Source organism: Typopeltis vanoorti, chromosome 15 (assembly GCF_054136105.1).
Source record: "Typopeltis vanoorti isolate ZY-2024b chromosome 15, IOZ_Tvanoo_1.0, whole genome shotgun sequence".
Classification (NCBI taxonomy): Eukaryota; Metazoa; Arthropoda; class Arachnida; order Uropygi; family Thelyphonidae; genus Typopeltis; species Typopeltis vanoorti.
In genome coordinates, this window is record NC_143563.1 from 7,154,661 (window position 1) to 7,179,118 (window position 24,458).

Genomic DNA, 24,458 nt, shown 5'->3' on the forward strand with positions numbered 1-24,458 from the left:
GAGGTTGTCCTCACCCCCATTGAAGGATAGTATGAAGATCAGTGTTTAAGACACTAGTTGAGATAATCAAGTAGCCTGCGATGTCAGAGTATTGCATGGTTTGTCAAATGAGTAGAATAAATGGAGAGTACTGTCATCAGCAAAACTGTGGACAGGATTAGTGGTGACTGTGAATAGGTCATTCTTGTATAGGAGGGAGAGAGTAGATGATAAGACAGAGCCTTGAGGCACTCCAACATTGGTGGTGAATCTTAAAGAGGAGGGGCAACTACAATGACTTGCAGAGAACAACCAGATAGAAAGCTTAGATTAAAGATGCCAAGAAATCATATTCTTGGTTTAATCCTTTATCCAAGTGTAAGTAAACAAAGTTTGCTCCTGAAGTATCTTCACTACTGAGCTACTTGTATATAGAGACTTAACTTCACATCAGTTACCTTGGTATCCCATAATGCAAAGCACACCTCCTTCCGGGGGGGGTGTAATGATGTGCATAATGGGAAAGGCCATTACCCAGACCGTTTGATCTCTATTGAGATGTCATCAGTGAGAGCCAGACTGCGAAGGGATTCCGAGGTTGAAGTAATGCAAAAGTCATAAAGGTTCAAAACTAGTCTAGATAGTGGCCCCCTTCTTATAATGCACAGCATTATATGCACCTGAAAGGATGTGTGTTTTGCATTGTGGGATACTGAGGCAGTGATGTGAAGTCATTAGCCTCTATATACAAGTAGCCTAGTCGTGAAGATACTTTGCACACAAACTTTGTTTGCTTATTCTGGGATAAAGGATTACACCAAGAATATAATTTCTGTGCATCTTTAATTTATATTATAACCAAGTTAAAAAAAACTTTCTCTCTGAATTACAGAAGGTGGCAGGGAGACCAAAGGATTGCAATTTGTTTAGCAGGCATTGATGCCAGACATAATCAAAGCTCTGGAAATCAAGAATGACATCACAAGTTTCTCCAGCCTTTCCATTGCACATATCCAGTGGTGAATGATGTAAGCTAAGAGATAGAAGCTTTAGATCTTGAATGGAAGAATCCATACTAGTGGTCACTGATTAAACTGGTAGGCCTCTAAATAGTGGAAGAGTTGGCTATTGATGACTTTCTCCTTTATTTTGGAGAGGACAGGGGTGGCAGTAGTGTTTGACAGTAGAGTTCTGTCTTCCTTTTTTGTAATGGGATGTACATGAGATTACTTCTATGCACTGGGGATAAGTACCACCGTTGTATAATAGATTGTAGAGATGATGCAGGATGGGTGTTAGCTCTGGAGCACAATGTTTGAGAACAAATGGAGAGATGCCATCAGAACCAGAAGACTTTTTAGTGTCTAAGTTTAGTAGTTTCCTGATGTCTTTTTGTCAAAAAACTACAGGAGACATGTGCTTGGATTCTGGTCTGTTAGGAGGTAATTTCTCTTGATCATCCATGCAGGAGTTTGAGGAAAAGGTCGATGCCACGAGGTCAGCTTTATCTTTAGGTGAAGTAACAGTGATACTACCAGGGTGAGAGAGATAGGTGAGAGTGCAGGTGAGCAGAAGTTGCATCCCAACAGCCTTAACAAGGGACCAGAAGGCATGGTTTCCATTTGGATGATGCAAATTTTATGCCATTGGCATTTATAATGTCTGATTTGGATCTGCTGATGACTGATTTGCATATGACTTTGGTAGAGGCAAAGTATGAAATGGAGTTCTCGATCCCAGCACCTTGCAGTAAGCTGAATTTTTTTTTTTTTTTTTTTGGCTGTTTTGATACTTTCTGTTGAAAGAGGGCTTGGAAAGCAAATGAGGAATGAAAGCTTTCATTCCAGTTAGAATTATTTCTGCCACTTGTTCACAGCAGGTGTTAGAAATGAGTGGAAGAAATAGTCAGACCAAGAAAAGGAGGAGTAGAAATTCCAGAGGTCATAAATTGGCACCTTTGTAGTGCCAGAGGATGCAAAGTCAGAAGTGGATAGAAGAAGGGCATTCTGTGAGAGAGAGAGAGACCTATACAAGCTTCTATTCTGAGTTGCTGAGAGTAGAAGTAATCTAATGTATCTAGAAGAAGAACTTGTCAAAAAGAGATCCAGAGTATTTGGAGAGTGAAGAAGGTTATCAGGAATTCGGGTTGGTAGCTGTATGATTTGTGTTAGCTCATTACTTATAGCAAAGGCTCCTACTTCTCATCCAGTTTGGTCAGTAGTGTTGGGGGAAGCTAGTTGTGATTGTGGACATTGAGGTTGCCTAGGAAGATGATCTCACTATGTGGATAGGTGAATTGCAGATGGTTGAGTTTCGTGGAAAGAATATGAAGAGGTCTCAGTGGTTATCACTGTTTGGAGACTGAAAAATGCAAGAAATGAATGTTACTAAATGGGACTAGGAAATCTTGAGCCAGAGAAGGTTAAAAGTGATAGATTCTAAATTAGCTTTCTCTGGCAAGCTTTCAGATCTCACAAAGGCACTTGTGCTTTTGTGAGATCTGATCTTTGCCTCCCTCGTGGCAAAAGGAATCACGAAGCATGTAGTTTGGGCATTGAGGTGGACAGTAGTAGATGTAGCTGCATTCTGGGTTTCTATCAGGAGTAAGATGTCTGACCTGGAAGACTGTATGTGATGGTGAACATCATTTATGTTTGTGTTAATCCCCCGAATGTTAGTAAAGTGGATGTGAAAGTAAGTTTTTAGCAAAGTTCTGGCTTTGCTAAAATGCTGTTGGGCTTAAAATAACAGTGTACCAGGTTTAAGGTAAATTTGGTTTGTTTCTGAGTCCCTTAACTGGTTGGATCCCAAATCTTAATAAACTAACATGGTATTGTGTCATATTAGTTTTTATTAGGTGTTGGTCATTATTCATTATATCTGTTTCATTCATTCATTCATTACATTTGTTTTAAGTCTATCAACTTCCAGTATTATATACACTTCTTGATTTTGCTGTGTGTGTGTGTGTACATAGGAGTATATAGATCTGGTCAGGGCTAGGATAAATGCTTTTCCTACCAAGGCCTGTGGCATGCATAATATAGATACTACATGTAGGGCTAGGTGTGGGTTCAGCGAGACTATGACACCTATATCTCAATGTTGTTTTAGATTCCACTACATTAGAGTTACAAGACATGATACAATATGTGCTATCATAATGAATCGACTAGAATAGAATGGATGGTTAGTCAGAAAGGAGCCAAATATCAGGGCTGAGGTTAGGCATAAGAAAGCCCGATCTTTTGGCATCAAGAGATTGTAGTGTTGTCGTCCTCAATATCCAAGTCTGTGGATTGAATCAAGATCTTGATCAGACAAGTGAAAATAAGGTAGATTATTATCTAATCTGGGTATTAAAAGACATTGTTTTAGAAGAATATAGCTCACTACTCGCTTTTTTTTTTTTTTTGCTATAAACATCTCAGATAGAGGTGTATGTGTGTAAAGTCCTATTAGGATGCACAGATGTTAGTTCTTAGTGCCCAAGACATAAAAATATTTTCCCTCTGAGTCCTTCAAGGAGCATTCTTGCATTGAAAATAGATTAGCAGATGACGAACAGGATACCTAGGAAAGGTGTTGATTAGGCTTCAACATATATTTGTAAAGCATGCATCAATGGTATGCACACTGTGTGTGCATGCAGTTGATGTATGCTAGTTATGCCCTAGCATTAGGGTACTATAACGCAAAGAATTAAAAATAAAAATAAAACGAAAAATAATATATGAATTTCACCTCTTGGTATTATTATTATTACTACCCCAAGACCTCATGGAGTCAAAGACTCATCTGGGAGGTCCTTTTATCACACACACAGCTCATCATACCGTGCCTTGAACACATTCAAGCTCCTTGCAGACACCACAATCTCAGGCAAGGCATTGTAATCATTTACAGCTCTGCACGAAAAAAAATATGCCTCTCACAACCTCTTTATACAGTTTCCAGGGATGACCTCTGATTCTCCTCCGATCTCTATTTTCTGTAGAACTTCTCCAGCATTGATCCTATAACAACCCCTTACCAACTTGTAGGTCTCTATCATATATCCCCTCTTCCTCCTGTCCACCAGACTCTGCAAATTACATCTTCTCAATCTTTCCTCATACTCGACATTCCAGACGTCAGAAACTACCTTAGTCAGTTGTCTTTGGACCCTTTCCAACATCTCTTCATCCTTCTGAATACCAGGTGACCAAATCTGAGCACAATAGTCCATGTGTGGCCTAATCAAAGCCTTATACAACAGAACAAGAATCTCCCTACGTCTACACGTCAGTGTCCTCTGCATCATTCCCAGAAGCCTTAGTGTTGTCTTCACAATTTTGGCTATGTGTCCCTAAATTTCAGATCCTTATCCACTGTTACCCCCAGATCTCTTATTTCTTCCACCTCCAACAATATATTCTCACCAAGCATAAATTCTGCATCCCATCTTTGTTTTCCAAATTTTAAAACCTTACATTTTGTAACATTGAACTCGCATCCCCATTTCCGTGCCCAATCACTCAATTTATTCACGTCTTCTTGTAAGGCCTCAACATCTTCTCTGCTCTTCATGGTTCGTCCAAACTTTGCATCATCTGCAAACAACCGAATATCTCCATCCAAATCTTCACCAATATCATTAATATACAAGTTAAACAGCATTGGTCCTAAAACAGCCCCCTGAGGCACACCGCTAGTAACTTTAATGGATATTGCTCCCCCATATACAACTTGTTGATACCTGTCAGATAGCCAGTCTCCAATCCAATGCACTGATCTAATATCCAACCCCATCCACTCTAGTTCGACTATCAACTTATCATGCAGTAATCTATCAAAAGCCTTTGAGAAATCTAAGTATATGAAACCACTAACCTGCTTGTCAGAGATTTAAAATTGCTTGAAGAGTTCCATGTTGCACCTTTGGAGTAGTTTCTAGATCTAACCCTTTCTTAGCTCTTTCTAGCCCATTCACAGTGCACTAGTGTACTTTGTTTAATATGTTATGTTCAGTGATGATAATCATTCATGAGCAAGTCCAATAATATTGTTAACTACCAGCTTTCCAGTTTAAAAACACTCATCATTATAACCATCATATCTTGTCATTAATTTTCATTAAGTTTTGTTTGGTGAATATCACAGAGAAGCTAGTATCTCGTATCATGTAACATACTTATATGCCTGAATATAATGTTAAAATCTGTTACTCAAGATAATTCAAAAAGGATGTGCATAGGTGTTTTGTTAATTTTTGAAGCTAATGATCATTATTAAAAATATTAACCTCTGGGCATGTTTAATTATTTGTTAAATGTTATTGGTTATAATTAAAATCATATTCCTTAACTAAATTACATATAGAATTATTACAAGCTCACCTGACTAGATGTGCCATTAGTTCAAGCATGAGTAAGTAAAATGATTTATTTTATTGTAAAATGTGTTGCTATGATATATTATAGAAAGTGTAATCTGTTGAAAAGTATGGAATCATACTTGCCTGATTCATTATAGAATCAGGCAAGTATCCAGGGTTCAAATCCTGGATGAGCCCAATTTGTGCACAGATTTAGTCACTGGGTTTCTTGTGGACCAGGAAGTGGTCAAAAAGATGCAGAGATGAGTGACCAAGATGGTGACAAATCTGTGGAATACTCCCTACGAGAATAGGTTGAAGGTTTGTGGGTTACAAAGTTTAGTTGATAGGCAGAAAAAAGGGAGACATAATAGAAACTTTTAAGATATTAAAGGGGTTTTATAAAATTGATGAAAGGGAAATGTTTCAATATATGACAAATAGAGAACTAGGGGCGATCCATGGAAGTTGTGTAAGAGTGTGAATAGTAGGGTGTGCAGACCAGCTTTTTTGCATGGAGAGTGGTGAGTGGAATGGATTGCTAGAATTGGTTGTGAGTTCTCTGTCGGCGAATCGATTCAAGGAGAGATATGATAGTTGATTTGGGTCTCCTGTGATGAGTCTCTTTACCCCGTGGAGATGTCATTAATAATAATGATGTGTTAAAATAGTTACAGAATAGTTAAAATGTATTATATATATCTAGTTTTAAATAGTTAAATTGAGTAATAAGTACATAGGGACTGAACAGATTTGGATAGGTACAAATCTGTTCAGATATTTGGATAGGTACAAAAAGAATATCATTACTCAGAGAAAATGTCTTGGTATTTCTTCCAGATGGATTTGTGAAAGCAGAATAAGTCGGCCTGCTAATATTGTTCCAAAGACACTTCATCAGAATTATATATTTAATTTAATCCTTTATCCAAGTGTAAGCAAACAAAGTTTGCTCCTGAAGCATCTTCAGGACTGGGGAAACTCACGGTAAAGGTGGTATAAGTTCTCATCACTTGTCTTAGTATCTTACATAATGCAAAGCACATCTCCTTGCGGACATGTATAATGCTATGCATTGAGGGAAGGGCTACTACCCAGACCGGTTTTGACCTTTATTGAGGTCTCATCAGTGGGAACCAGACCCCAGTGGTGGTGGTGATGCCAAGGTGGAAGTAATGGAGAAGTCATATTTACCTATACGAGTTGCCAAAAGGTGTCACACCTTATTATAAAATTGCTCTGGATTAGAGAAAGAGAAGTTTTTTTCACTTGGTTAAACTATAAATTATATATTTAGTTTAATCATTTATCCAAGTGTAAGCAAACAAAGTTTGCCCCTGAAGTATTGTCCTGAAGATACTTCAGGTGCAAACTTTGTTTGCTTACACTTGGATAAAGGATTTGACTAAATATATAATTTATAGTCTAACCAAGTGAAAAAACTTCCAACACTTCATTAGAAATTTTTTTCATTAAGACTGCTGTTCTATTCAAGAGTATATCAGGATGGTTTACAAACCTATCCAAACTGCCTATAGTTTCCTTAGATCTTAAACAGTAACCTGTTCTACAAACATCAATGTGTTTATAGAATTTGTTGTGGTCTACCTCACATAGACAGATAAGCAGAAGTTTTGAAATAAGAAAAAAATAAGCACCTCAGTGAGAAGAGAAGGAAAATCTGGACTTGTATATCATTCATTTATCATCAGTTCAGTAAACAACTTACTTTCATATTGAATCGGGGATCTGTTGTAGTCATTTACTCACATGACTTCCTCAACAGAAATCAGGGTCTCATCTTAAATATTGCCTAGAAATCATCAATCAAATCTCTTAACAACCTTGAATGCAACTTTTCCAACAGCCATCTCCAAATGATCCAAAAAAGATAGCCAATGCTTACTATGCATTACTGGTGCCTCATTTTGAATTGTTCTTGTTATAATGGTTTACCTAAAGTTTTGTTTTAATTTGTAGTCCTTTCTTAATCTACCATCCTGAAGCAGCCACTGATTCTTAACACAAAACTAGTCAGCATATAATCTATGTGTACTTAATACTAATGACTATTAAAAATCAAATATTTTATCATTGAACTTGTAGTTATAAAATCTAATATTCAAATATCTAGAATTCTCTTCCTTTACTTCCAAGCTTATTTCTCTTATAAGGATTGAAGTGCTGCTCACAATAAAAATTATGCATATAATTGACTGAAAGTTCCAGCCTAATTGTTTTTGCATATGCTGAGTCCTGAAATGTCTGTAAAACTATCATAAACCAATGCAAATCAGACTTTGAAAAAACTAAATGTGTGTGTGATGGGGGGGGGGGGGAAATTGCCTTGTTCTTAAATAGTAATTTTCAGTTCCTTGCCAGGGCTGTTAGTCACAACTTTTGCCCATGCTTCCCTTCTACATATTAATGGTTCTCCAGCATTGACTCACTTCCTGATTTAATGCTTTTCCTATATAGATGATCAGGAAAAATCTCTATACCTGTTATCTTTAATGATCTTCTGTCAGTGAGATATCAAGAAAATCATAAGCAATCAAACCATAATAATGTTTTCTTTTTTTTTTTTTGTCTGTTCTTAAAGCCTATGTTCCATCTTACCCTGTTTAGACATACACCTTGCAGCCTGGAAATTAGTGCATATCCCCATCCTAAAAAAGAGTATCATATCTGCACCATTTGACTATCAACCTGTTGGCTTTACAATAGTGTTTTACAAAATAATGGAGAAATTCATTGATTGCCAATATGCATTCACCTCTGCTCCACCAGAGATCTGCTAGCTTATAATATCCACTCTAGGTTGTTTCTATTGACATTTCTAAGAAATTTTATCGAGTGTGACATAAAGGTCTCCCAAATAATCCTCTATTCTTCTTCTTCTTTCATTTTCTAATTGGATGTCTAGTTTCCCCTTTAATTATTTGCTGTGTTGCAATGATGCATGGCTTTTTCTCCTCAAGCTTCTTCATTTATGTAAGAGTATTCTGATAACAGTACTCTGGACATTCCTTTTTCCTCATTCTTGCAAAATCTTGTTCATACTTGTGATGTTCAGATTCAATAAAATTTTAAGAGCAGATGGGATAAACTATACCATTCTACACTGGAATGGAGGGGAGATAACCTAGTCATCATGAGCCATTCTAAAATTTATTTCTCTTTATTTCATGTAAAAAAAAATCCTCTTCTCAATATTATGTTGTATTCTTTCCCAGATTCTCAGTCATGAGGAGAACATTTTTGGGCCGATTTCTTCTAGTATTAGCATATAGTGTCTCTAGCCCCTCAGTATCAAAAAAAGCTGGGCATCCTCATCTGCTCCAGATCTTCTATCAGCAACTGCTACTTGTATTTGGGGAGATACCCCAAAAGCATCATTAAAAACAATATTGGTCATCAGAAAGGAGTCAAACTGATTAACTTCTCCTCCTCCTCTCTTACTGAATCACTCTGCTTTCAACATACTGACACTTCGTCTCTGCTCTGTTTCTTCCACCATATCAAACATATCAATGTCACTAATGAATGTTTTCGTTCAAGTGACTTCTATAGTTTCATTATTCTCCTCCGAAATTTCAACAGTTGTGCTCACCACCTATTTACAGTCTAGCATAGAACCCACCACACTGAATACTCATTTTACCTTTACCTTTTTCATTCATACATGCTATTTCCATCTTGTGGATTGGGCCCAGCAATAGTTCCCCCCTCCCCCACTAATTACAGCACAGAGAAATATAAATAATTTTTTCCATCTTCCTAACCCTTTCACCTGTTTGTAAGTATTACTTATTATTATTATTATGTGACACCTCCAGGAAGCCCAAATACTCATCGAGGGAGTGCACCTATGTCTCCACCACTCAATCCACCTACAACAAACTGCAATAATGCCACCACCACTAGTATTTTCACTGACAATCACAAACATCCATGCCCACGGTGGGATTTGAACCTGCACCTTTTGGCTGGAGAGTGGATATGCTACTCGGCCAACCAGACCAGCAGAACTTAGTGTACTATAGATTATTTTTCATGGATGGGATTGCTGTAAAAGAAAAGAAACAGGTAGATTGCATAAACTGATTGAAAGAAATAGAAAAATACTAAAAAGGATGTCCATTTTGCTTGCAAAGGGAAATTCTCGTAAATGAGAGCTGAGATAATCCATTAATGCAGAATTCACTAATATTCGCAACTGTAGAGGCTTGTACCAGAACTGAAAATCCATGATCACTGGTTTCATGGAAGAAATGCCATGTACAAGACAAATGCCATTTAAGCATTCCAGATTTGAGCAATATTTGGATGGCATTTGTCTGGATCCAATCAAGGTGCAGAGCTCACCTCAAATTCTACACTTCCATTTCCACAACAGTACTTGAGGAAATGGAATGTAAAGAATTCTAATATGAACCATTCTCTATATACTCTTGATTGTCCTTCTGAGTATACTGTGAATGTTGTTTTCTTGTATTAAGTTCAGATCAAAACTTACTTCTGATTTCTATGTCCATGGACCAAACCTTCGCATTCCTTGGCTGGATTATTGTTTTCAGTCTTCTGATCCAAACATTTACACAGAATAATGCCTCACTGAAACAATTTCTTATAAATGTGGAAACATTTATTCCTTATTCCTTTAATTTTCATCTCTTGATCTAAGCCTCGACTGTTCAAGAGAAAAATCAAGCATCGAGTGATGAAAACTGTCTCTCATCAAAATTTTCATCTTCTTTTTCTACTCTTCTAAAGCTTGAAATGGCCAAATACAGGAAACTTGCATCATGTTCAAATGGCAGTCATGCATGTTTTAATCTCTTCTAATTCTTGCTTTTTTACTTCTCCTCCCATTCATACATAATGATCTCAATAAATCTCTCTCTCTACAATTCCAGATTACAACATTCATTGCCACTTATTTTTTGAAAGAAAAGATAAGAAGATTCTTCTCCAAACTGGATCCAAAAAGTCTCCTTGTTGTGAGCATTTTTACAGTTTATGTCACTTTTATGCTTATTTCACTAGTATTTATCCTATCCTACAGCTTGTAAATGAACCTATATTCAACATATTCCTAAGAAGGGCAACAAATCTTTATCATCAAATTACCATCCAGTTTTTCTCACTTCAGTTATTTCTAAAGTGATGAAGAAATTCAATAAATCTTAACTTTAGTTATCCAGACATTTCCCAAGTAATAAATAATCATCAATGTGGCTCCTGACCTCTAGGGGGATCTTTTGCTTATATAAATCCATTCTCGAACAAATGCCTCGGAAAAGTTTGAAGAAATTAAGTGATTACCCTTTTGTCTCCCACCCCCCATCAGGCAGGCATTTGATTGGATTTGTTACAAAGGTCAATTAACTTTCTATCTGATGGTTGCTTTGCTACCTCTCTTTTTGGTCACATTTGATGGTGGATGAATCTTTATCCTCATTTTGCAACTAAAACTAGAGTGCCACATAGCTCCATTTCATCTGCTCTCTTCTTTTGACATATCCATGACCAACTCCAAATGATTAGAAGTCCAGTCCACAGTTTTGCTGATGACAGTACATTGCACACGCCTTTAGATAAATTTTTCCTCATTAGATAAATCTCTTTGCACTGCACAAATCTCCAAACTGTTTTTCACTGGAGTTCTGATAATCTCGTTAACTTCATTGCAGAATTTAATCCTGTCTCAAGGTCAAATCAGAAATGTCCCTAAGAGCTCTCTAAAAATCTTTGACTGAGTGCACCATTGAGTAGAAAAAAGCTAAGCTATCAAAAGCCTATCATGTTGAAATGCAGCTGAAGTTGATAATATTTGATCAGAAATGCTCAGATATGGAGATATAAAAGTTTTGCAGTGGCTACACTGCATTATTCAAAGGACTGGTCTAAAGGTCAAATCCCAAATGAGTGGAGTTGAGTTGTCATAATTCCCATCTATAAAAAAAAAGGGGGGGGGGAATAAAGCTGAAAGTGGGAATTATAGAGGAATTTCTCTACTATCTGTTCCAGGTATGATTTATGCAAGCATACTTGAGACTGGGAAAAACTGTGGAAGAGAAACTTGGAGATGAACAAACCAAGTTCAGGACTAAACAGAAGTTTTCAATATCAGAAGTTTTCTCAACAAATAGTTGAGAAATCATGAGCATATTACAAGGATTTGTTATATTTTGTCCTTAAGTTTTATAGATCTGAAAAAGACATATGATAAGGTGTCCAGAGAAAATCTTTTCAAAACACTACAATTATATAGTGTAAATGAGACATTATGCATAGTCTGTGTTTAAGTTATAAGTCAGCAGTTAGAATTGAAGGAAATATAGGAAGATGGTTTGATGTAAAATCACGTCAGACAAGGGTTCACACTATCTCCACTCTTACTTATTATCTATATAGATTGTATTATAAAAGAAATTGGCATTAAACCTGATATTAGAATCCGAGTTATCAAACTTAGCTCTTTGCTTTATTCAGATGATGGTATACTCTTAAACACATCCATTGCAGGTCTCTAGAATTCTCTAACAAACTGAATAACAGCTGTAACAAATTTGGCAAGAAAATCACAATAAAAAGACCAAAATTATGAAAATAGGAATAGTAAACTCGAACTGTATTTTCAATGGAGAACCTATTGTTACGTCTCTGTATTTTCGTTTCCTTATTAGAGTAGTACGTATTTAAGTATGATCCAAATTGCTCCAATCTTCTTTATATCCTTCTACCTTAATTTTATATCTTTCTCTTTATTATATAACCCAGTTTGGCTCCTAGGGATGTTTCCTCTTCAGAAACTGGCAAATTTATATTTTAACTGCACCAGCCAGCTTCCTATAACAAGAATATAATTTAGGCTCAGGGAAATATTCCTAGGTTTTAAGCATATATGTTAATCTAGAATTCACATGCGAGTATATAGATCTTGGTACCTTGCAGTCGTGACCTAACTAATCTCAATTATATAATTATCTAAACTCCTTCCCGCTATTTGGTTCTATTTTCACAAGTGGTAGTTTGACACCTCGAATTCAGGCAAGACTCGGGTTCAGGTAACAAAATATGTTTATTAATGCTAAAAGACAGGTACATTAAATCTTGTATTAAGTTATCAAAACTTCTGAATTACTAGCTAAGTGAATGTCTTATGCTAAGCTATACAAACTGATCAATGCTAATCTAACCTTCTTACATAAAGTGACATGCAAAATCATGTAATACAAATGGATAATTAAACAATGTCACATTCAAGTCGAGTTTCTTCATTTACTTTTAATAGATATTTCACAACGCATTTCTCTCTTATTTAAATTTATTCAATTAGCAAAGGGTTTCCATTACATCAGTCATATACAAGTTAGAGATTTATCCTATACAATTCTTTGTCTAATAGAATTGGCTGTATTAATTACTCTATCCTGTCAAAGTTCTCTAAAATGTCCTCAGGCTTGCTTTATCAAGACACAGATTCTACCTTCAAACAATCTCAAGATATAAAACAAAAGGATCTTTACTTTACCAAGTCCCTCCGAAGGTCCATTAGCTGCTACGTGTTGCTCGGGTCATCCTTCATCTTGGCTAGTTCTGGGTCAGGTCTCGTGACTGAGTTGTTCCGTTCTCTGCTACCAGACACAAATCAGGAAATGGCTGGAACTTCGAGCCTTCTCTGCTTGCTTGGGTGGGTCATTCAGCGTTTCGCACCATTCTGCATGAGCTGTTGATTCTCGTACGGGTCTCCGCGGAATACCTCTCAGCGCAAGTCATGAATACGGCCAGCTGTCCGTCGACATAGCGCCCTCGGCTTTCCCTATCTCCGATCACTTGTCGAAAGTCCTCGATCTCCAAAATCCCCGAAGAAACGAAAAAACCTAGAGCTTGGCGCGTATTGCCTTAAATATTCTTTCTCAGCGCCCTCTTTTTCTGTATTGTTTTTTTCACACGATCCATAACTTACATCGCCCTTAGGTTGATCCCTTGCTTTCCCTCCTTGCTATTAGGTGTTGTTTTCGAGGAAAGGCGCTTACATCAGCCTTTGGCGTTACGACAGGCACTTGCAGCTTAGACTTTTATGATAGCTTAATTATACATAAATTAAGCCATTATTCCTTTACATGAATTGCCAATCTGACATAATTCTTGATTTTAGCTTTCCATTTGACAATAAATAATTTCAATACATTACGCATACTGATATACACCTTCATATACAACAACTTAGGTGTTTCTCACCTTCTGCTGGTAAGCAGGTATTATGCAAATTTCTTTGTTATTTTGTAAAGCTTACATGTTAGATCCTGAATGAATAACTTGTCAAGAAATTCTCCATTCAATATCTAACACTATAGAACATGCAAAATGTTTCAGCTATTTAGATACAATTTTTAGTGAGGATAGCAAATTAAATATAGAAATCCACAACAACAGAATAAGCAAAGCTGATATGGTGGGGAGCCAGTTGAATAAATTTATATGGAATAAGAGAGAAATTAGCCAAAACACTAAAATAGCAGTATACAAGATATTGATCAAACCAGTTTTAAGTTATGGATCTGAGAGTTAGGTTAGAAATAAAGCACTGGATTGAAGATTGGATACAGATATGAGAGTTCTGAGAAAAATTGGAGGCCTGAACAGATGGTATCAGTGGCAGAATCATATTAAAAATTAAGACATCAGGATGGAACTTGATATTGTTTGCATTCAAGAATGTGTAAATCTATCATTACTTAAATAGAATGGTTGAAGAAAGGTTGGCTAAATAGGTATTTGATGTCAAAATGGTAGAAAAAGGATCCAATGGAAGACCAAGGTATAGGTGAATTGATTCAGTTAGAAGTACCTTAGAAGAACGAAATGTTAGATATGACATGTTGCAGTGCTGACAAGTAATAGGCTAATTTGGAGGAAAATTGTTGACAGCATTAATAATAATGTAAGTTTAATCATGTAGTGCTGTCACAGTATCCTGAACATCCACTGAGGGTACATATCAGAAAATTGAGGATGTGATGGTATTGCTTTCTGTAGATTTCCTTGGCATTTCTCTCTCTCTCTCTCTCGCTCTCATTTGTAAAAAAAAAAAGTTATTTGGTTGCAGGTTTCTCTGTCCCTCATACACAATATGATTTTGTTTACTTTATTCTGGTTGTGATAAATCTGTTTCATAGAGGCATTAGATACATGGCTAGTATTATGTAAGTAACATTTTCTTTAGGGGAAAAAAAGTGGCAGCTCTTATCCTATATTGAAAGAATTCTGTAAGCGCTAATCATAACCATATTACAGGAAGATGAAAGATATATATCGGATCATGGTTAGTCAGAACAGTACATTTTAGCATTAAATTCAAAATCATAATGCTCATTCTGAAAACTTTATTGAAAACATTTACTGCACTGTTCATAATAGCAGTCCCCTATTATTAGCTGTTAACTTGTTGAGAGCATCACAAACACACTTCAGTAGAACTCAAACACACATATTTAACATCAAAGTTTTCCAATTAGGGCACAAAAGCCATTCTGAAATGATTATTATTGGCAGATAAAAGTCTGGAAACAACCTATAAATACTTAAAGCAAGTGATAGTAGTTCAGCAGACTGTATTAAGGCAGGTTATCGCGCTGGAGATAAAACAGGATATATATGTATATATATAGGTCAAGAACATTCAATAGAATTATTATTATTCGTGACACCTCCAAGGAGTCCGAAGACTCATCGCGGGAGGACACCTAGACATAACCTCTACTACCAGTCACCTACATCAACGGCATCTACTGCCCACAACCAATTAATGACATCAAATACTGCAAATGCACTCTATAAGAATAATATTTACAACTCATTCAGAGCAAATAATAGACAGCTCAAACTATAAAATTGAGGCAGAACATCAATGAAAATTATTAAAAGAAATAATAATAAATACTCATTTTCTCTATAGACTATAAAATATCAAACTGATTATCAAACTTAGTTTCTATGTACCGTGCAATTAAGATTCTTTGCATCCTATACAGGATTTGAACTTGAGTCTTTTCATCCAAATGTTAAATTCTGACCTTTCTTTTACTTTTCTTTAATTTATTATTTTATTTTGTTGTGTTCTCCTTCTTATATCACTTATCTTATTCACAGTTAAATCTATCTACACAATTTGGCCGATTCTTAGAATGATTACGTATATTAAATAAATTGGCACAAAGAGATTATCATATCTTAATTAATTTTTATAATTTTAGTTTATTAATAGGAGGACAAAATAAAAGAAACTTCCATATGTAATATGTTTGTCTTTATCATAAAAACAGTCATCACCGAGTACATAAATATTGTATCTACTGGAAAAATTAATCTCACAATTATTATTATGTTAATATAGTAATTGTGCCTAATTACATTTAGCCAAAGCACATTATTTTTTGTTCTTAAAGAATTTTATATCAGATAATTATGAAATTATCATTTGCTTTAAATTAATTGCTTGTGTCCATGTTTTAAAGAAATTAACCATTTGTTCTAAATTAAATTTTGTTCATTATTAATTCAAAATCTAAGTAAAAAATTACTTCACAGAATGAATGCCTAGTTTCTACACTTACACAGTTTACCTTCTATAATAAACAAAACAAATCTTGAGACAATATCACAACATGACAATTATAATAATTTACAATGCTATTTTGAATGATAATTTGAATATGCATTCAAATTATCAGTCAGTACTTTGAACTTGCTAGTGCCAAATATTACTGTTTATGTAATGTATAGTTTAGGTTCTTATTTCCCTTCAGTCATCAAAATTAAATTAAATGAAACATTATACAGTAAACCACAATCATCATTCATTTCATAAATTAATCAAGTACTTTTTCATATCATTTACAGGAGAAAATTCAGGATCCTGTAATATAAAATATCTCATATACTTCAGTCTCAAATAAAGTCTCTGGATATATCACCAGTTTAAAAATGTAGATTTTGCATAAAGCATCACAATTCTTTATTTCACCTTTTTTTTTTTTTACCTCAAGTGATTTCCAAAAACAAAATAAGGCTATCTAATCTTTTAGGATGCCAGACTTTTTTTGGAAATAAACCCAAAATAGAAAGTATTTTCTTTTGGTATTAAAGAAAAGAAGGGATAGATATGAGGTCATCAAAAATGCTTAGCAAAATGTCCCTTTATCCATTATTTTGAAATAGGTTTTTAGATATTTTACTGCATTTTCTGTTACATGCTTTTTTGCATGCATCTGTGCACTGTGTTGGTGGCATTTCTTCACTATACTGTTTCTTCCCCCATCCCTTTTTTTTTTTAACCAAAGCTCTTCATAAATCAAGATGACGTAATTTGTTCCCTGTTATAGTAATTTATTGCAGCACCCATAATACCACAGCTATAAATTGAATATTTATTTATTTGTAACAGATCTGTTTCCATTCATGACTATTCTTTTCCTTAGATGTGCCAGTCATGTGCAGATAGTTTCTCATCTGAGTAATGCAGGTCGAAATGTAATTACCTATACCTCTTAGAAAATTTAAACATACTGACCAATTATAGAAATGCCCTTAATTATTGGTTACTTGTCATCCTGAAAGCAATAAATCTTATAATTTTTACGTAGATGTGGGTTTTCTACAAAACACACACAATGATTTGTTTTCTGCCAGATGACAAACTAGAATGTCATATGCTGGCCCCTTGGTGAGTACATATCAATATAATTTGTGCAATGTCCAGTGTGAATGTATTACCTAATATCAGCTAGAAATGAAATGACAGAAGTTAAATGGTATAATGCAAGGTAGCATGTTATCTTCACTGATATTTTTAATCTATGTAAGCCTCTCCTTATTAAGGAAAGTGGTGTTAAAACAGATATTGAAACAAGGAGATGTAAAACAGTTTTTTGTTGTGTGATGATGTTATCCTTTGAAATCTTGGAGAATTGTGGAAGACATCAGCTTTGAAGTCTTCCACAATTCTCCAAGACTTCTGTAACAAATTCAGAATGAAAATTGGCAGGGAAACAAAATATCATTGTTTTTCTTAATAATATGTCTCAACAGAATGGATAACACATTTTATCTGCTTAGGTGCAATTTTTAGTAAATATGGAAAATTTGACAAAGAATCAAATAACAGAATTAGGTAAGCTGGCATAGTAGCAGCTGTTTAAGTAAGCTTATCTTATGTTGAAAAAGAAATAATCCTTCCATAGATAACAAATACATTATCTATGTGGTATACGATTTTCCACTTTTGTGGAAAATCGTATACCATTTGCCACTATTTTTGATGCTTCAGGTGTATTTCTGTTAAGCATCAGAAGTTGTTTCACAAAGCAGCACACAAAATAGAACATATTGGTATAAAATTATGCCAATTCGGAGATTGAATGTTGAACATAATTAACTTGATAATGCATGATGGACACACAACAGTAAAACTGAAAATTAAAGTCTAAACATGTTTATTCAGTGTGATCGATGTTATACCACACATTATTTTGAGTGGCTATGGCAATTAAGAGAAGTGAAAGGGTGGATGAGATGACTGTGATGGTAGGAACAAATGACTTGAGTGGTAATGTAAGTCGGCCAGCGAGAGATATGAGATTTTTGCTTGAAGCCGTACAGAAAAAGACAGAGAGAGGAAAGATAGTGTGCGTGTTGCCTAGGTATGATAATGATGAGCTGAATAGAAGAGCGGTAATATTGAATGACATAATAGCTAGAATGTGTGACTAGAGAGGACTGGAATATGTGGATGCTTGGAGTGCATTTGAGGACAGAGAGGAATTGTATACGAGAGACCGCTTACATTTGAATGAGGAAGGAGGTAGGCATCTGGAGAGATTGCTGTTCTGAACAAGTCAGTGTGTCCCAGGGAGGATTGTAGCAGGGGTGGCCTCTTGTGGGAATGGGTACTTGGGAGATGGGGGACAACATCAGGTAACATTGAGCCCAGTGGAGTCTAGAAGGGATAATGCTGGGTATAGAAACAACGGCATTTATATGCTTTATTCTAATGCCAGGAGTATCTGGAATAAGGGAGAGGAATTGGTGGTGCAGATATCATCAGCCTGGCCAAAAATTATTGGGATCACTGAGACATGGTTGACAGAAGAGGATATAATAACAGGAATAGAAGTTGCTGGGTACATCATTTACAGCTGGATACAGTCGATGACTGTATCGCTGGGTACAGCATTTTTCGGCAGGATATGAAGGGAAAGCGTGGTGGTGGAGTACTGCTTATGATAAGTGATGACCTATGTCCTCTAAGAGTGGAGGCTTTGGAAGGCAGTGACACTAATGATTTTGAAAGCATATGGTGTGAGGTAGAGGTGGGCAAGACAGGATATTTAGTGGGGTTGCTACAGACTCAGGAGCTGGAATTTCTAGAATTCTTGAGGGACAAATGTCTTGGGCAACATGTAATCGGGGGAACAAGAGGTTCAAGAGTTTTGGATTTGGTTATAGCATCAGAAGAGTTGATAATAACTGAGATGACATCTCTTCCACCAGTTGGAGAGAGTGACCATATGGTTTTGACTTGGAAAATGAATAGACATGCAGGAGTATCAAAAAGATGGGAACGTATGTGGAATTATAAGGCAGGAGATTATAATAGTCTAAGACATGAACTTTGGGAAGTTTCATTGAGGGAGAAATTGGAAGGCCGGGATATCGTTAGTGCGTGGGAAATTGTGAAAGAATATTTGTTAGCAGCAATGGTAAGTTGTATACCACGAGTGAAGAAGAGGACACAATTTGGAGTAAAGTGGATGACAAACAATATTAAGCAGGAATTGCATGTGAAAAAGAGGCTATGGAAGAGTGAAGAGAAGATGCATGAAGAATATAAGACACAGGCCAGGTGAGTGACTAGTATGGTAAGGAAGGCGAAACTGGAATATGAGAGGAGATTTGCCCTAAGATCCAAAGAAAATCCTAGGGAATTTTTTAGCTAGGTGGCCAGTAGGAGGAGAAATGACTGTGGAAGAATGATATTGCAGGATAAAAATGGGAATAGAGTGACTGATGCAGAGGACATAGTGGAATTGTTCAATGAACACTTTATTGGAGTATTTCTTCCTGGAGGAGTCAGTTTTAATACTAGAGGGATAGGGCAGGTTTGAGGTTTAGAGGTACAGGAGGAGAGTGTGTTTCAAATACTGAATAATCTGGATGGTATTTCACCATGAGTTTTGAGAGAATGTGCTAGGGAACTGACAGTGCCTTTGACCTGGATTTTCAATGAAAGTCTGGCTGCAGGAAAGGTGCCAGTGGAATGGAAGGAAGGTAAGATAGTGCCATTGCATAAGGGTAGTAGCAGACTGGAGGTGTCTAATTATAGGCCAGTTTGCATGTCATCGGTAGTATTGTTAAGATCTTGGAGAAAGTAGTGAGGGACCGTATACAGCATTGGGCAGATCCGTGAGAGTCAACATGGATTTGTGAAGGGGCGCTCTTGTTTTAGCAATATGCTAGCCTTTTATAATAAAGTTACAAGAACATTAGATGAGGGAAAGACATATACTGCAATTTTCTTAGCGAAAGCATTTGACAGGGTGCCACATGATAAGCTGATATTTAAGTTGCAGCACATGGGTCTGGATGTCAGATTGGTCAACTGGATTCAGGATTGGCTGTCCGATAGGTATCAGAGAGTTGTGTATGGTAGGACAATTTCAAGGAGGCAGAGGGTTACAAGTGCGGTTCCACAGGGCTCAGTACTGGGACCTATATTGTTTAACCTTTATATCAATGACATTGTCAGTGGATTGCAAGGGGATATTCAGTTGTTTGCGGATGATGCGAAGCTGGAAAGGATTATTAGTAATAATGCAGATGTGGTAGCTCTGCAAGAGGATTTGAAGAAGCTAGATAGATGGGCAAATGAATGGGGGTGTCGGTTTAATGCAGCAAAATATAAGTTCTTGAGGTTTGGGAAACATCAATGGGAACTGCATACTCTATGGAAAGAGTTATACTGGAGGAAGTAGGGGAGACGAGATCTGGGGTTGATGATTGATAGAAACCTGAAATTTAAGGGACATGTTGCAAAGGTAGTGAAGGTAACACAGAGGATTGCTGCAATAATGAGAAGGACACTGACCTAGAGATAAAAGGGTTTTCATTCCGTTGTATAAGTCTCTGATCAGACCACACTTAGACTATTGTTCTCAGATTTGGTCCCCAGGATTTGAAGGGGGATAACAAAGATGGTTGCAGGACTGTACCATGTTAGTTATGAGGATTGGTTGAGAGAATGTGGACTGCAGAGTTTGGTGGATAGAAGAAGGAGAGGTGATATGATTGAGACTTTTAAACTGTTGAGAGGTGGTTACAGGGTTGACACTGGGGAGTTCTTTCGCTTGGTTGAACAGTGGGAAGAAGTGAAACTGTTTGCAAGAGGGTGAGGAGTGGTGAGAGCAAGAACGGTAAATGAGTTTAAGGAGTGGTATGATAGACTTTATGTTTCTCGGGGGGGACCTCCCCTCGATGAGTCTTGATAGACTTTGTGTTTCTTAGGAAAGACCTCCCAAGATGAGTCTTTTGACTCAATGGAGGCCTGAAAAATAAATAATACTAAATAGTGTTACTGTGGAAGGGAAGTATTATAGTCGAGATCTATGTAACAAAAGTTCACAATGGAAAGGTAAAAGTTGTCCCAGAATCAAACAGAGAATACAGTAATTAAAATTTGTATTTTGTCATTTATACTGTAAACAATTTAATTAAACAGTATATGTATTTAATTTATCATTCTTGCTGTAAATATGTCAGTGTGAGCATTGGACAAATGTTATCTATGTGGTGTATGATTTTCCATTTTTGTGGAAAATCGTATACCACTTGCCTCTATTTTTGATGCTTCAGGTGTATTTCTGTTAAGCATCGGAAGTTGTTTCACAAAGCAGCACACAAAATAGAACATGGTGTTATAAAATCATGCCAATTTGGAGATTGAATGTTGAACATAATTAACTTGATAACGCATGATGGACACACAACAGTAAAACTGAAAATTAAATTCTAAAAATAATGTAATTTATTCAGTGTGATTGATATTATACCACATGCTCCACCTTTGCAACGAGTTGCCCTGGTGTGGTATCACCTTACCCTAGTCCTGAAGATACTTCAGGCGCAAACTGTGTTTGCTCACACTTGGATAAAGGATTAAACTAATTTTATTATACTCTAACCAAGTGAAAAATAAACTTTCAACTTTCAATTATACCACACATTATTTCATGTTAACTTGAATTGTCACTTTAACCCTCCATGTGCTCATGATAATTCATTTTCCATGGATCTATAGAACTGTGGAAAGGAGGGGAAAAATAACGTAACGATTGTTGTAATGAAATAGTGTCTGAAAAAATTTCTGTATTTAATATTCTTTAGTAAAGAAAAGTGCTGCTTATAACAATATTAAATACAAAAATATTTTTTAGACACTATTTCGTTATATTTCATTATTACAACCATTCAAAAATATATGATTAAGGATAATCTAGGGCTGGCATTTTGTTTAAAAAAATAATATGTGAAAGATTACTAAAATAGGTATTTGAAGAAAAATGAAAAAGAGCGAGAATCGTGATCTAATAAATAAATTGTTACGTTTAATCTGAAGACAGAAATGTAAGAACTAATTAAATTAGAGACCTAAGGAATAATAAAATAGAAAACTTTTATTCTTTGTTGGATTAGGAAGAAATTAATAAAGAAATTATCCTCTGCATTCTAAGAAGTTATGATTGGACAGAAGATATACACTTCTTCTATATTAAATTATATAATAATAAATAGAGGGAATGAGGTAGAGAAAATGGAGGGGGGAGGATGTCGGAATGTACTGAATTAAAAGCAAAGTAAAACCTATATCTTGGATATTTTCTAAAGTAAATTTTTTACTTATTTTCATAGTGACTTCTATGCAATATTGCTGAATAAAAGACTAAGGATATGCAAATATAAAGGTAATTCCCATTCTGAGAAATAGTCAAGCTAATTTGTTGTTGGAATCATTGTTTAACATTTGACTTCAGTAACAAACTTGCTTTCATGTTTCTTGGAATAATAATTATTTTTCATAACCTTAAATTCATTCAGGTAATTGCTATGTTTTCATTATCATTTAACTGATCAGAAATAAAAGCAGTCTTTTTATTTCTAGAATAGGATTTGTGAGAAATTTTTTAAAAACAAACTTTCTCATTCACAGTGCATTTTCTCTCTTTTGTGTGTGTGTGTGTGTGTGTGTGTTTAGGATTTACAAAAATGTATGATTTTCTCTTTTTATATAATGCAGGTTCTGCACGTCCACTGTCGCATCTCCATCAGCTATAGCTTCACTTGGGAAAATTCAGCACTTCCTAAACTGCTGTTTGCCCTTTGTAGTGATTTAGTCTTTTCTTCTGCACTTATTCCTTTTGATGAAAAATAAAATAAAATAAATGATTATTCAATCTTCAGAAATTTCATCATATTTATGCATGGTATTCTAGTTCTTCATATGCACCAAAGTCCTTGTGTCGTAGATGACAATATTTGGTGATCCGTCCAGTTAGAAACCAAGCTCTTGAACTGGAACACTCTAGACTAACTTTTATGGTATGTTACTAACTTGCATGCTTTTGAGCAATAAATGTCATGTTCTGACTTGTAATTCAAAATTATTCTTAAAATGTCTGTGTGTAATGAAATATTAAGAGTAGTCTTTTCTTACAGAAATAGCATGCTATTAACTTTGAGTTGAATGTACAGGGTGGCCACAACCCTAGGAAATTGGTAAATATAAATCATTTGATTTGTTCTAATTCCTTGTGAAAGTGACAGCTTTCCCAGTATTAAATATTTTTATTTTCAAGTTTTACAGTGGCTGATCGGAGAAATTACACTACTGGAGAGCATTTTATTATTATTGCTGGATGTATGGTAAGGAAAGAAAGAAATTATTAAAATAGCTCAAAGAATTACTTGAATGTTGAAGAACACATTGACAAGTAAAGATATTATCTCTCTGTTTAAGGCTGTGATTCTGCTGCACACAGATTTGATCACCCGGGTTTCTTGGAAATCAGGAGGTGATGAAGAGGATTCAGAGATGAGTGACCAAGCTGGTAAAAGGTCTGTGGAATGCTCCCTATCCGGATTGACTGAAGGTGGTGTGGGTTTCACAGTTTAGTTGACAGGCAGAGCAGAAAGGGGAGGGTACATGATATAAACTTAGAAGTTACTAAAGAAATTCTACAAGATTGATATAAAAGAATTTTTTCAATATATGAAGAGTAGGGAGAGAACAAGGAGTCACCCCTGGAAGTTGTGTAAGAGTGTAATTAGTAAAGGTGTGTGGATTAGGTTCTTTGCTTGGAGAGTGGTGAATGAGTGGAATGTTTAAGGACTTAAACTTATTCAACAGTGAATAAGTTTAAGGAGAGGTATGACAGGTACATTATTCACACTAATCATGTGAATAATGATTAGTCTGGGTCTCTCATAGTGAGTGCTTTCACTCCATGGAGAAGGCCTGTATAATAATAATAAGGTGAAAGAAGGAAAGTGAAAGGGTTGCAAGCTGATTTCCAGCAGTATTATAAGCAGGATCCTCTATTAAATATTAAAACAGATGCTCTTGTGATGGGAGAAGAAACGTTTCAGCACCACAAGTGTAAAAAATAAACTAAGAAGTGGTAAACATTCAACAAAAAAGACGAGAATGCAGATTAGTTGAGAAACCTGTTGTGAGATCACTAAATAAATCATTGAAGAAGCATTACAACATGGAATCATCTGGTTGATAATGCAAAAACATGAAAATTGACCTAAAATTGAATCCATATCACTATATGTTTGTTCAAGAATTATCTACCTGGGACTTACCAGACTACTACATATTTTTTAACACAGTTTTGAAGTATTGCAAAGTTTTTTTTGAAAGCCATAGCTCATTTGGTTTTGATGAAGTCCTTTCGTTGGAAAGTCCTGGATTCAGATCCCATCTATGATGGAAAGAGCCTTTATCAAGGCTTTTCAATTAAATGTGTAGCTGGTCTCATATGGAGATGGAGGTTTT

The 24,458-nt window shown here is 35.7% G+C and overlaps 1 protein-coding gene and 1 long non-coding RNA gene across 6 annotated transcripts in view; one reads left to right on the forward strand and one right to left on the reverse strand.

Moving 5' to 3' along the window:
- LOC150098334 (centrosomal protein of 41 kDa-like) overlaps positions 1-24,458 on the forward strand; it is a 188,136-nt gene that overhangs the window by 159,106 nt on the left and 4,572 nt on the right. For 2 of the 5 annotated variants that reach the window (XM_090405325.1, XM_090405326.1), the window contains one exon: positions 5,335-5,388. In XM_090405325.1, the coding sequence (XP_090261451.1) occupies positions 5,335-5,388 (54 nt within the window). Of the gene's footprint in view, positions 1-5,334; positions 5,389-22,309; positions 22,363-22,694; positions 22,997-24,458 lie in introns of all 5 variants that reach the window. The other 3 variants (XR_016549515.1, XR_016549514.1, XM_090405327.1) reach the window with 3 other exon arrangements.
- LOC150098335 (uncharacterized) overlaps positions 1-24,458 on the reverse strand; it is a 214,604-nt gene that overhangs the window by 3,314 nt on the left and 186,832 nt on the right. The window lies entirely within an intron of this gene.